At 48.6% G+C, this 13,163-nt stretch overlaps 1 protein-coding gene across 2 annotated transcripts in view; it reads left to right on the top strand.

The window, feature by feature from the left end:
• Positions 1 to 13,163, top strand: part of SMG1 (SMG1 nonsense mediated mRNA decay associated PI3K related kinase) — a 203,662-nt gene that overhangs the window by 94,349 nt on the left and 96,150 nt on the right. For both annotated transcript variants that reach the window (XM_073542939.1, XM_073542938.1), the window contains exons 20-23: positions 2,609 to 2,808; positions 2,945 to 3,141; positions 8,495 to 8,659; positions 8,743 to 8,897. In XM_073542939.1, the coding sequence (XP_073399040.1) occupies positions 2,609 to 2,808; positions 2,945 to 3,141; positions 8,495 to 8,659; positions 8,743 to 8,897 (717 nt within the window). The remainder of the gene's footprint in view (positions 1 to 2,608; positions 2,809 to 2,944; positions 3,142 to 8,494; positions 8,660 to 8,742; positions 8,898 to 13,163) is intronic.

Here is a 13,163-nt window from a genome sequence, read left to right as displayed (position 1 = left end):
GTATATAGGGGGCTGTGTGAGGGCTCCTGCTGTGTATATAGGGGGCTCTGTGAGGGCTCCTGCTGTGTATATAGGGGGCTCTGTGAGGGCTCCTGCTGTGTATATAGGGGGGCTCTGTGAGGGCTCCTGCTGTGTATATAGGGGGGCTCTGTGAGGGCTCCTGTGTATATAGGGGGGCTCTGTGAGGGCTCCTGCTGTGTATATAGGGGGGCTCTGTGAGGGCTCCTGCTGTGTATATAGGGGGGCTCTGTGAGGGCTCCTGCTGTGTATATAGGGGGGCTCTGTGAGGGCTCCTGCTGTGTATATAGGGGGGCTCTGTGAGGGCTCCTGCTGTGTATATAGGGGGGCTCTGTGAGGGCTCCTGCTGTGTATATAGGGGGCTCTGTGAGGGCTCCTGCTGTGTATATAGGGGGGCTCTGTGAGGGCTCCTGCTGTGTATATAGGGGGCTCTGTGAGGGCTCCTGCTGTGTATATAGGGGGCTCTGTGAGGGCTCCTGCTGTGTATATAGGGGGCTCTGTGAGGGCTCCTGCTGTGTATATAGGGGGCTCTGTGAGGGCTCCTGCTGTGTATATAGGGGGCTCTGTGAGGGCTCCTGCTGTGTATATAGGGGGCTCTGTGAGGGCTCCTGCTGTGTATATAGGGGGCTCTGTGAGGGCTCCTGCTGTGTATATAGGGGGCTCTGTGAGGGCTCCTGCTGTGTATATAGGGGGAGCTGTGAGGGCTCCTGCTGTGTATATAGGGGGAGCTGTGTGGGGGCTCTCCTGTAGTATGTCTTTTACAGGATGCTGTTGTATAGTATAGTGCAGTCTACTACACTATTCCATGCTCTTTATTTTTGGTATACTACCATATGCCAGACATATAATGTAATATAATACATACATGGTCTGGCTCTGCCGTTTCCAGCAGTTATCACATAACCATCAGGATACGCTTTGCACACTGTCATGTTCCAAGTGGAGTGTCAGCCACATCTGCAGTGTTCTATTCACTGACATAGCTGACACTCGAGTTGTCACTTGACTACAAGTATGAGTGCGCTGGAAGCAGCAGAAACAAATCTTACCCAGGGCGGTGATAATGAGGGCAGTCTGGCTTGTTGCACGGAGCCTGAGGCTCCAGGGGGCCCATGGCCAGATTGCCCTCCTCACAAGCAGCGGGCAGGGAGAGGGGGCTCAGACACATTTCTTGCACATGGGGGCCAAAGCTGTCAGTATCTGCCCCTGAAGGTAAGTAAGCATGATGTGTCTTTCATCTGCTGCACTTAGTTTAGTTGGTCGACCACTGTGTCTTTGGTCTTCATCAGTGCCCATTTCTTGGTGTCCTCGATTCTGACATACAGGCACATTCTTACTCATCTGACTAATTGTGGAAGCATTCTTATTTTGCATAATTTTTCCCACACCTACCTAAAACTTTTGCGCAGCGCTGAAAATGTAAAGCTGGAATTCACTCATATGTAATATACAGTACGTTCTCGGGTGGTTAACCCTTCATATACACTCCACATCGAAATTGTAACGCCCAGAAGGAAAAGTCACAGGATGGAAAGACATGTTAATAGTGATGAGTGAGTATACTCGTTGCTCGGGTCTTCCCGAGCATGCTCGGGTGTCCTCTGAGTATTTTGGCGTGCTCGGACATTTAGTTTTTGCCTTCTGAGCTGCATGATTTGCGACTGCTAGACAGCTTGAATACATGTGTGGAATGCCTGATTGGGAATTCCCACATGTATTCAGCCTGTCTACAAGTCGCAAATCATGCAGATAAGACTACGAAAACTAAATCTCCGAACACACCAAAATACTCGGAGATGACCCGAGCCACGATGCTTCGCTCCCATCACTACATGTTAATGATCTGCAAATAATCACAACGATGGGGGGGGAAAAGTCGTGATTTTCCTACCATCAACATGTCGATCGACCCTGTAATTTCCATAACTCCACTTATTTTCCTTCTTGATTTTTGCCATTACGAATGTGTGAATCCGGCCATAGTCACCACCTTGTAACAAAGTGAATGTGTAGATGCAAACAACTACAAAATCTGCAGACCTGGTAATTTATATGAATTATTTTACATTGCACGAATTTTGCATAGATATTCGACCGGCAGAGTGCTGCTGCATCTCTTATTTATCCATGGAAATTGATAACATTTGGAATAATGGTAGCATAAGCTCTTACCGGTAATGTTAGAGAAGTCCAGAGAAAATAAGCTTTGAACTTTACTTAGTGATGACTGATTGTGATGGGATAAGGTGTTATCTGAGCATGCTCAGGTGCTATCCGAGGGTTTATGGCATGCTCGAAAAATATGTTTGAGTCGCCACGCCTGCGCATATCGTTGCTGTTCGACAGTCGCAACACATGCAGGGATTGTCTAACAGGCAGGCAATCCCCCTGCATGTGTTGCGGCTGTCGAACAGCCGCAAGACATGGAGCTGCGGGGACGGGAACATATATTTCGAGCACACCAAAGATTCTCTGTTTGTACATGAGCATGCTTGGATAATACCTTATGCGAGTATGTTTGCTCATCACTACTCTTTTGTCCACTTTTCTCCTGCCATGGTGAGTTTATAGCCTCTTTTATTCTTCATAGTAAGGATAACTGGCTGGAGAGGTTGTTCTATAGCTGCCAGAGACTGGATAAGAGAGAAGCTTCACTCATTCCTCGCAATCTGCTGAAGACGGAGGCCGTCCTGTGGCAATGGGTTGTATGGGAAGCGGCTCAATTCACTGTGCTGTCAAAGTTACGGACGCCGCTAGGAAGAGCTCAAGATACGTTCCAGACAATCGAAGGTATGCGGTGATCGTGAATGGAAGAAGAGCTGTGCGCGCATGCAAAACAAATGGTTTCATCTTGAAGGTCATTTATGTATCACAAGCTTGTCATTCTTGTCTTTACATTGAAACGGACTCGCCTTTTGTTTTTAAGGTATTATCCGAAGCCTAGCCGCTCACACTCTTAATCCAGATCAGGAAGCGAGTCAGTGGACGACTGCCGACAATGACGAAGGACATGGCAATAATCAGTTGCGCCTAGTACTTCTCTTACAGTATTTGGAGAATCTGGACAAGTTGATGTACAATGCCTATGAAGGATGCGCCAATGCATTAACCTCTCCACCCAAGGTTTGTATGAATCTGTGCCTTACTTAGCCTTGCAACGTCAGATGCCGTTATGACTTATTAAATTCTGCATCAATTTATTTTTCTCTAGTCACCTTCCATGACAGCCACCTTGGAGGTTGTCTCCCCGCCCTAATGGGGGACAGGAACACAAAGAGGTTAAATAACCCTCCCCTTCCTGCTACCTCAGTGTTTTTCCTGTCCCCTATCGGGGCATGAAGAGGTCACAAGGGGCTGCCGTGGCCAGCGAGCGGAGCCCTAGATACTAACCGAAGCTGGGCAGCCGAGGTCGGGGGGTTCGCCTCTCCTCCTCCACATGCTGCTCCCGTCTCCACCGCGGTGTGACTCGGGACTTTGCCGCCCCTCCCGCGCCCTCCGGGGTAAAGCGGGGCGGTATGGTGCCTGCGGGGTCCTGCACAGCTCCCCGGCGTCCTCCCTCCTTCCAGCGCTGCAGGTGGAAGCCGGCGCGCGCGCCAGAGGGGGCGGGCAGTAAACCGGCCTCCGGCGTCCTGCAAGGGGGAAACGCGCGCCGGCACCCGGGGGACCCGGGAAATGCTTCCAATGGCGGCCGGGGTCGACCAGGTCCTCCCCAGGGGCAAAGGAGGAGGAGGGAGGAGCACCATAGAATGAACGCCAGCAACACCCTCAAAAGGGTGCGGCAGCTCCAGGTAAGCGCAGCGTGTCTGTGGTGTGTACAGCATGGATGGTGACAAACCCTCAACTGCAGCATCTGCGGAGCCCAGCGTTCCCCCTCCTACAGTGAGTAGCAGGGCCGGTCCCCTTTTTCTGTCAAACTACGGTGGCACGGATCTGAGCGAGCCTTTCTTCTTCTTGCAGGAAGACAAGGCCTCGGTCCCCAAAAATCCTCGCAAGTGTGGTATTTGTGGTGCCAGGTTTCCTTCTGACTACAGGAAAAAGTTATGCCAACCCTGTACGCAAAATATCCTGCGTACCGAGCAACCCTCCCTGTTTGACAGCATAAAAACTCTAATCAGACAGGAGGTGCAGTCCTCCATAGCCGCTCAGACCCCCGCGGCCCAGGGCCCTGCCCCCAAAATGAGGAAAAGAGCACCTGTGGAAGCTGACTCGGACTCAGGAGAGGTCCGTTCCTCCGGATCGGAGGATATCTGGGAAAATGAGGGCTCCACGTCCACATCCAGTCATGATGCGAAAAAATATTATTTCTCCTCATAGGATATGGAGGAGTTAGTATCCATGGTGAGAAACACCATGGGATTAGAGGAGGAAGAGGTTAAACTCTCAGTCCAGGATGAGATGTTTGGAGGGTTGAAACCCAAGGGTAGGAAAGGGTTTTTGGTTCATGAGGTCATACAGGATATAATAGCTCAGGAGTGGTCCTCCCCCGAGAAGGCGCTCACTGTGCCCTCTGAGCTTAAAAATCGGTTCCCCCTAGAGGGTGATAGTTCTATATGGGAGATCCCTAAAATAGACGTCCAGGTGTCTAAGGTCACTAAAAAAACTTCCTTACCCTTCGAGGATGCTTCCCAATTAAAGGATCCGATGGATCGGAAAATAGAGAGCCATCTTAAAAAGTCCTGGGAGGCCTCCACGAACCTGCTCAAGGCGAATATTGCATCCACCTGTGTGGCCAGATCTTTGTTTTTCTGGCTACGCACGTTGGAAGACCACCTATCGGGGGGTACTCCAAGAGAGGAAATCCTAGACTCCCTATCAATTCTCCAGAAGGCAACGGGATATTTAGCGGATGCCTCAGGAGAGACGGTACGGGTGGCAGCAAGGTCCCTTGTACTTTCAAATTCGGCCAGGAGAGCCATGTGGCTAAAATCATGGGGGGGTGATATCACCTCAAAGACGAAGCTGTGTGCTATCCCCTTCCAGGGACACCATGTGTTTGGTCCGGTCCTAGAGGACATCCTAGAGAAAGCCTCAGACAAGAATAAGTCGCTGCCAGAACAGAAATCCACCAAAAGGCGGTTTTTTCGTCCCTCAAGAGAGCAGACCTCCCAGAGAGCATTCAGAGGAAAGGGCAAGACGGGTCGATGGAGCTACCCGAAAGGGGGGAAAGGGAGAAACATCCTTGTGCCCCAACAGCAGCAGCCCCCGGAGAAACAGTGACTACCGGGTCGGTGGTCGACTCACACAGTTTCTCGCCCAATGGCAGGCCACGACTTCAAACCAGTGGGTCCTGCACACTGTACAATTTGGGCTGAAGCTGGAGTTCGAGCACCCTCCCCCACACGCCCTAAGAATTACTCCAACACAGTCCCCAGGTCTACAGAGAATATTGTGGCGTCAGATAGAAGAACTCCTACGAGAAGAAGTGGTCTCATATATGCCTCCGCAAGAGGAGGGCAGGGGGCATTATTCTCGCCTGTTCCTGATAAAAAAAAAAAAAAAAACTTCAGGAAAACACAGGCTCATAATAAATCTGAAGCCCCTGAACCACTTCATCAAGTACCGAAGGTTCAAAATGGAATCAGTGAAGTTGGCGATTCCGCTGATTGGGCAAAACTGGCAAATGGCCAAGATAGATCTGAGGAATGCGTATTACCACGTCCCCATTCATCCAGACCACTGAAAGTTCCTGAGGTTCGCGATCTTCCACGGCCAAGAAATCCGCCACCTCCAGTTCAACGCCCTGCAGTTTGGGGTATCCCCAGCACCAAGGGTATTCACGAAGATAATGAGGGAAGCAGTCATCTCTATCCGGCTGCAAGGAATATGTATTGTGCCATATCTAGACGATCTGCTGATCATCGCACCATCGGTAGTCCGGCTGAACCAAGACGTATCAAGGACCCTACAGATACTCGAGGGCTTGGGGTGGATACCGAATCTCCAGAAGTCGGCCCTCTATCCTTCTCCAAGGAGAAAATTCCTGGGAATCCTCTTGGATTCAGAAGAAAGAACCTCCTTTCTCCCCGAAGATCGGCAAAGAGACCTTCGGCAGAAAGTAATCCGGTTCAGAAACCTGAAGGCGCCAACACTAAGGGACGCCATGTCCATCCTGGGTTCTCTGACGGCGTGCATTCAGGCGGTATCTTGGGCACAAGCTCATGCGCGAGTCCTCCAATCATATGTGCTGATGAACGCAAAGAGGTATTCAAACAACCTATCAAAAAGAATACCGCTTCCAGGACATGTGAAAACAAGTCTTTGGTGGTGGCTGAATTACCGGAACCTGAGGCGAGGAATAAGTTGGGATCAGCTTCCTCTAAAGGTACTATGTACCGATGCCAGCCTGAGAGGCTGGGGGGCGGTGATCGAAGACTTATACTTTCAGGGGCAGTGGCCCCAGAACATAAGATCTGGATCGTCAAACCTAAGAGGATTGACAGCAGTAGAAGAGTCGCTGAAAGCCGCATCAGCCCTAGTCAAAAACCATCATGTTCGGATATACTCCGACAACGTGACCACAGTAGCGTATCTCAGGCACCAGGGGGGCACAAGGTACGCCAGTCTAAAGAATGTAGCAGCAAGAATCTTCCTCTGGGCGGAGAAGAACCTATTATCCGTTTCCGCAGTACATCTGAAGGGGTCGGAAAACATCCAGGCAGACTTCCTGAGCAGGAAAGACGTCCATCCAGGGGAATGGTGTCTGAACCAAGAGGTCTTCCAGAACCTAGTCTCAAGATGGGGAAACCCAGAAGTCGACCTGTTCGCGAATGCGCAGAATGCAAAGGTGGCGACCTTTTTTTTTCCCCTCAGTCCCACGTATGGAGCCCGGGGGACAGATGCGTTTGCCCATCCATGGATCTTCAGACTGGCCTACGCCTTTCCCCCAATCCCGATGCTGGCAAGAACATTACACAAGATCAGAGCAGATGGAGTCACAACGATCCTGGTGGCTCCCATGTGGCCAGGACGAAGCTGGTACCTCGCTCTGCTGGACATGGCCCAAGAGGGTCCCTTGCTCCAACCCCAAAACACCGACCACCTGTTTCAAGGTCCCTTGCTTCACCCGAACCCGACCAGGCTGCGTCTAGCAGCTTGGTTATTGAAGCCAATATTCTAAAGGCTAAAGGGTTGTCGGACAAGGTGATTCGGACCCTTCAAAAAAGCAGAAAGCCGGTGACGAACGCAATTTACGGCAAGATATGGAAGAGGTTTTGCTCCTGTGCCTCCCGGGGGCCCCTGACCCCCTTCATCCAAATATTGCCCAAATACTGGATTTCCTGCAGAAGGGCTTAGAATTAGGGCTTATTACTCCAAGTACGTTAAAAGTACAGGTATCTGCCCTTAGCTCTTTCTTTGACCAAGACCTAGCTAGACACCGCTGGATCAAGCGGTTCATGGTAGCGGCAGGCAGGATTCGCCCTTCAGTCCCTGATCGGGTTCCCCCCTGGGATCTTAATTTAGTACTCAATAGCCTAACACAGGCCCCGTTTGAGCCCCTGTCAGAAATCTCATTGAAGGTTCTTACACTGAAAACGGTATTTCTGGTAACAATCACATCGGCTAGACGGGTGGGGGAGTTACAGGCCCTATCAGTACAGAAACCTTACCTCCTACTCAATTCTGACAGTATAGTACTGCGTCTATACCCCTCCTTTTTGCCCAAGGTGGTGTCAGATTTTCATAGAAGCCAGGATATCGTGTTGCCCTCATTTTGCCCAAATCCTTCTAATCCGAAAGAGGGAAGGTTTCATACCCTGGACGCTCGCAGGGTGGTTCTCCGCTACCTCGAAGCAACCAAGGATTGGAGAATTGATCAGAACCTGTTCCTTCAGTATTCGGGAAGAAACAAAGGAAAGAAGGCAGCAAAGAGCACAATAGCGGGTTGGATCAAGCAGTCCATCTCCCTGGCATACTCTTCAAGACATCTGTCTCCGCCGGAGTCGTTAAAAGCCCACTCCGCTCGATCAGTCTACGTCTTGGGCAGCAAGAGGAAATACGTCTTCAGAGCAGATATGCAGAGCTGCCACCTGGTCCTCTGTGCACACCTTTACCAGACATTATTGACTGGACTTCAATAGGGATCTGACGTTCGGCAGACGCGTCTTGCAAGCCGTAGTCCCTCCCTAAAAAAATTAACGTTGGCATGACTCCAAGGTGGCTGTCGTGGAAGGTGACTAGAGAAAATAGAATTAGACTTACCGGTAATTCGGTTTCTAGGAACCTTTCACGACAGCACTAATTTCCCTCCCTATATGATGTATTTACCTGATGATTCCTGCTCTACTGGCGGTAACTATTCATGCTAGTATGTCAGAAAAAACACTGAGGTAGCAGGAAGGGGAGGGTTATTTAACCTCTTTGTGTTCCTGTCCCCCATTAGGGCGGGGAGACAACCTCCAAGGTGGCTGTCGTGGAAGGTTCCTAGAAACCGAATTACCGGTAAGTCTAATTCTATTTTTTTTCCCTCTTTTTAAAGGTTATCAGAACATTCTTCTATACGAACCGACAAACGTGCCAAGACTGGCTCACCCGAATCCGAATCGCCATCATGAGAGTGGGGTTGTTAGCCGGCCAACCCGCTGTAACGGTCAGGCATGGGTTTGATCTGCTGTGTGAGATGAAGAATAACAGTACCCCCCAGGTAAAAAAAAAATCTGCATAGTCGTAAAATGCGGATTGAGGTACAGTATGCTCAATGCTAACTGTGATATAATATTTGTAAAGGGATCAGAATTTGAGCTGACGGTGATTATGGTGGTGGAAGCCCTTTGTGAACTTCAGTGCCCAGAAGCCATACAGGGACTTGCTGTGTGGTCGTCCGCTGTTGCTGGAAAAAGTCTTTCCTGGATTAATTCTGTGGCTCTACAAGCGGACGGAAGGTACGGTAACCTGCCAAGATGTGATCATGTAATCGAGTGAAAATCAAGGGTATAACTGGATCCCTCCCTCTCATTGTGGGAGCGTATTTGTCTCCGTGCACATGTGGCATTTATATTATTCTTCCTTTTTGTCACTAGTCATTTGCTTGCTTGTACTTGAACTCTCCATGCAGTAACGTCCTGGTGATCTTGTGGTTATATGGAGCAGATCAATCTACACAAGCAGAGATGCAGTGTTCAAGTCTTATACTGACAGGCGTTTGTGTGACCACATTATACATGCACTTATCCTGGGATGGTTGGGAGAAGTTGCCCTTCGAGCATGTTTAGATACCATTCCTCATTCTTAGGCAAAATTGTGCTGCCTTGGATGAAAAGCAACCCCACACATGAAGCCCACTTCAGACAGTTTGGGACAGCTGGTGGAATGATTGTCTGGAGAGGACCAGTAGTGCCTGTATGATGCCACCAGTAAAATGTCCGTTCATGTGTGGGGGCTTTTCATCCATTGGGTGGGCTCACTCACAATTTTGCCTAAGAACATGGCCATGGATAAAGTGGCATCTAAATATTCTCCAAGAGCAACTTCTCCCAAGGATTCAGGAGCAATTTGGTGAGTAAAAATGTTTTCACCTTCGCCTCATTGGGGGACACAGGACTGTGGGTGTATGCTACTGCTGCCAGGAGGCTGACACTAAGTGGATGAAATAAAGGTTAGCTCTTCCTCCGCAGTATACACCCTCGCCCTGATTGCCGGAGAGACCAGTTCATGCTCAGTGTCCGTAGGAGGCACACGTCTGGTCTTTTTCCCCAGACTTTTTTCTTTTTTACTTTCCATGAAGATGAGACGGGGGCGACGGACCCTATTGAAAGGGTCTGATCTCCCCAAACCATCAACAGGCGAGCACGTGCGAGTTTCACCTCTACGTATCCTCTCCCGCAACATGGGACATGATGCTGGACTCAGCCCTGACCACCCTGAGGTATTGAAATCCTAGGCTGTACAGAGGCACAAGTACAGTCCGTGCAGCCCCCACTGCATCACCAATGCTAGACTGTGGTGATGGAAGGAGGCGGACGGTCCCTCTCTTCCCTGGTAAGGAACGATGGAGCCAGGGTGCCTGCATCGTTCTGTACATAGCCCCCCTCTCCCCCCACACACATCTGACAGGCTGGCAGCTGAAGTGCTCCATGCGATCAGAACAGGGGGCACGGAACGAGGGTGGGCTGGGAGGGCCCCTGTGGAGGTCCTGCTCCTGTGCAGCGCAGCTTCCACTGCAAAACTAGCGCCATCGGCTGTTCCCCGGCGCGTGCAGCACGACGATGCCTCTTCATCGCCGGCCGACGCCGGAACTTTTTTCCCCGGCTTCTAGTTTTCCTAGGCCGCAGGCGGGGGTCCCCCCCACTGACGCCCAATTTCCGGCGGTCCGCCCTCCGTGTCCTCAGGCCAGCGCTGTAAATTTAGGCCCCAGCTTCGGCCTGTGCTAGGCTATGGCCAGATGTCACGTCCCCCAGGCACGCCTACTTCCGGGGGGCCCGCTCACTCACAAGGCTCAAATTTTGAAGTTAGGGGCAGCCAGACCCCTCCTGCTGCACTTCAGGATGCTCAGGGGCGCAGGACTGTGGGTAAGTGCTACCCGCTCCCCACCCCCTCCAGCCGGGCAGCTATACTAATGGCATCACTGCCGCAGGCCAGCCAGCAGGGAAACCCGGGCACGCAGGTCCAGAGGATCAAGCCTCATATGGTGCTAATCAGGGCTGTGGAGTCAGTAAGCCACAGTTGCGACTCCGACTCCTGGATTTTATCAGGCTCCGACTCCTTCATAAATGGCCAATTCATAACAACAAATTTACTGTTGTAAAATATTAAACATCGTGCTTATTCAGTTTCTCACCATCATATAAGTAATCAGACCACTTAGAGCAAAAACTACATTTATTAGAATACAATTAGAATATAGCAAATAACTTTTATAAACTTTTCTAAACTGTAAGTAAATATGCAATAAACACTTTTATGCAGTTAATAAGAAGAAATCTATAAATTTGTCCTCAGAAAAAGTATTGCCTCTGTCAGATCCTCCTTCATGGATGCCCTCAAATCTGATCTAATTATTTTGAGAGCAGAGAACAACCTCTCTACACTAACTTGTGTTGGTGGCAAAGCAGTAACCACTCGGGCAACATCTCTGACAATGTCAGGATACAGAGGAATCGCTTGTTGCACTGTTATTTTTGATGAACGGTCACATTTCTCAATTTCTTTTAGTGCACATGAAAAATTCTGCTGAAATGTACTGGCTGTGTTCCTTGATGGGGATGACTCTTCTATGCGGGAACGCTTTGCACGGTCCTTGTGATCCAAATTTTTTTCGAAATTAAATTCTTCATCAGTTGATGATGAGGGTGAAGATGCGGCAGGACGACCAAATTCTTCTTGTTCCTCCTGACTGTTCTGCAACCCTTTCATCCTTACTGCTATTTCAAACAGAGCTTCTTTTCCTTTACTTAGCTGTTGATCATCTAGAAGAATCCGATGCATTGGGTCTACATAAACAGCTGCCAAAAGAATGTTATTTTGTAATAGTAGCTCCTCTCTCCGTTTCATTGATGTAGCAATGCCACTTGCAATTAACCCTCCTCTTTGGGACAGGTGAAACATCAGGTTCTTCCACTCCTTTAAGAAAATACCTGGAGTTAAGTCCTCTGCTTGTAATTTTTTAGTCACTGTAAATGGGTGCTCTAGCAATTTTTCCAGCTCAGTCACCTGATTCCACTGACTTTCATTTAGCGTCAGTTGAGGGTTAGCCATGTCTACAAGAAAGGTTTTCAGTTCAACCAAGCGCTGAATCATTATTTAAGTACTGCCCCATCGTGTGGCTTGATCAATAATTGCCCCTTTTCCAGCACGTCTCTTCAAAATTGAGTCAACTTTAGGGGTTCTTGCAACAGTAGCCAATTTTCTCACCTTGCCAATCAGTGCAGCAGCATGTCCTTCTTGCAGACTGTCTCTTATAGCCAGCTGTAGCGTATGCACAACACAGCGCATGTGATGAATGAAAGAACATATTGACACAGTTTCAACAAGATCATCTAAACTATCATGTTGCTGTTCATCTGAAGCAACTTCAGTTTGCTCCTCAGTTACAATACTGTGTTCCTCTATTTCAAACATTTCTATGTCTGTGGACCTAGAATGTTCTTCTAGCTGCTGGTCACCATCATTACTCTCATTCATTAGCTTAATAGTGCTTATCATATTTGAAGCATTGTCAGTTACGACAGAACTTGCTCTTTAAGTTCATAGTCTTGCAGAACCTTTTCCACCAAGACCTGGAGAAACTCACTGGTGTGATGAGCTTTGGTGTCTTTTACTGCCAATGTCTTGGTAACTATTTCATTTTTGTCACAAACAAATGGGACATTGATGGCAAAATAGTTCACTCTGTGACGTGTGCAGGCATCCATTTTAAGAAACAGAAAGCGTCCCTTGAGAGTTTTTTTAAGTTCTTCCTTTTGTTTAAAAGCTTCTTCGATTACTAATTTTCTAATACTCTCTCTCTCTCCAGAGAAACACCAAGCTTGCGGGCCATTTCCCCATTCAGACACACAAAAGCTGGTCGTGAAAATAATGAAATAGGCACACTATCCTTTACAACAAGCTCTATGATCTGTTTTTTAAATGTATCTACTGTCATTGTCACAGTAACTTTGTCACTGACAAAATATCTTGCAACTGATGGCTGCAAAGTTCTCTGCTCCTTTGTTTGGCTGGAAGAGCTGGGCACTGGTTCATTGGTTTGGATGCAGTCTTTCTCATCCACTGCTTTCAGTACTTCTGGATGAAAGCGCTGTAAATGTCTCTTTAGATTAGAAGCTCTGGTAGGAGCATTTTTATCTTGCCTGAATATGCACTCATCTTGGCTTCACAGCATTTGTTTTCGTCTGGATCATTTGTCATACACTGACAGACATAATGTTTTCTATCTTGAGTGATGGTTAAATGTTCAAATACAGCTGATTTAATGTGATGCTTCTTTGACATTCTCAGGTTTTTAATTCTGCATTCACAATCCAAATGACAATTGTTTTTCCTAAAAACAATTGTACAAAATTATTGCCAGGTCGTACAACTGATATAGTGGTCAGTAATACTGTTATTATTCCTCATGTACTCACAGTTAACTGATGCAAAGTTTGTTGAAAGGATAATACTTCTTACAGTCTTCCTCTTCTGAGTAGCAGGCAGCTGTGAGATGCTTGGAA

Source organism: Dendrobates tinctorius, unplaced genomic scaffold (assembly GCF_039654945.1).
Source record: "Dendrobates tinctorius isolate UK_male_01 unplaced genomic scaffold, ASM3965494v1 ptg000129l, whole genome shotgun sequence".
NCBI classification, from domain to species: domain Eukaryota; kingdom Metazoa; phylum Chordata; class Amphibia; order Anura; family Dendrobatidae; genus Dendrobates; species Dendrobates tinctorius.
Note: the sequence above shows the minus strand (reverse complement) of the source record. Positions and strands in the feature narration are given on the sequence as shown.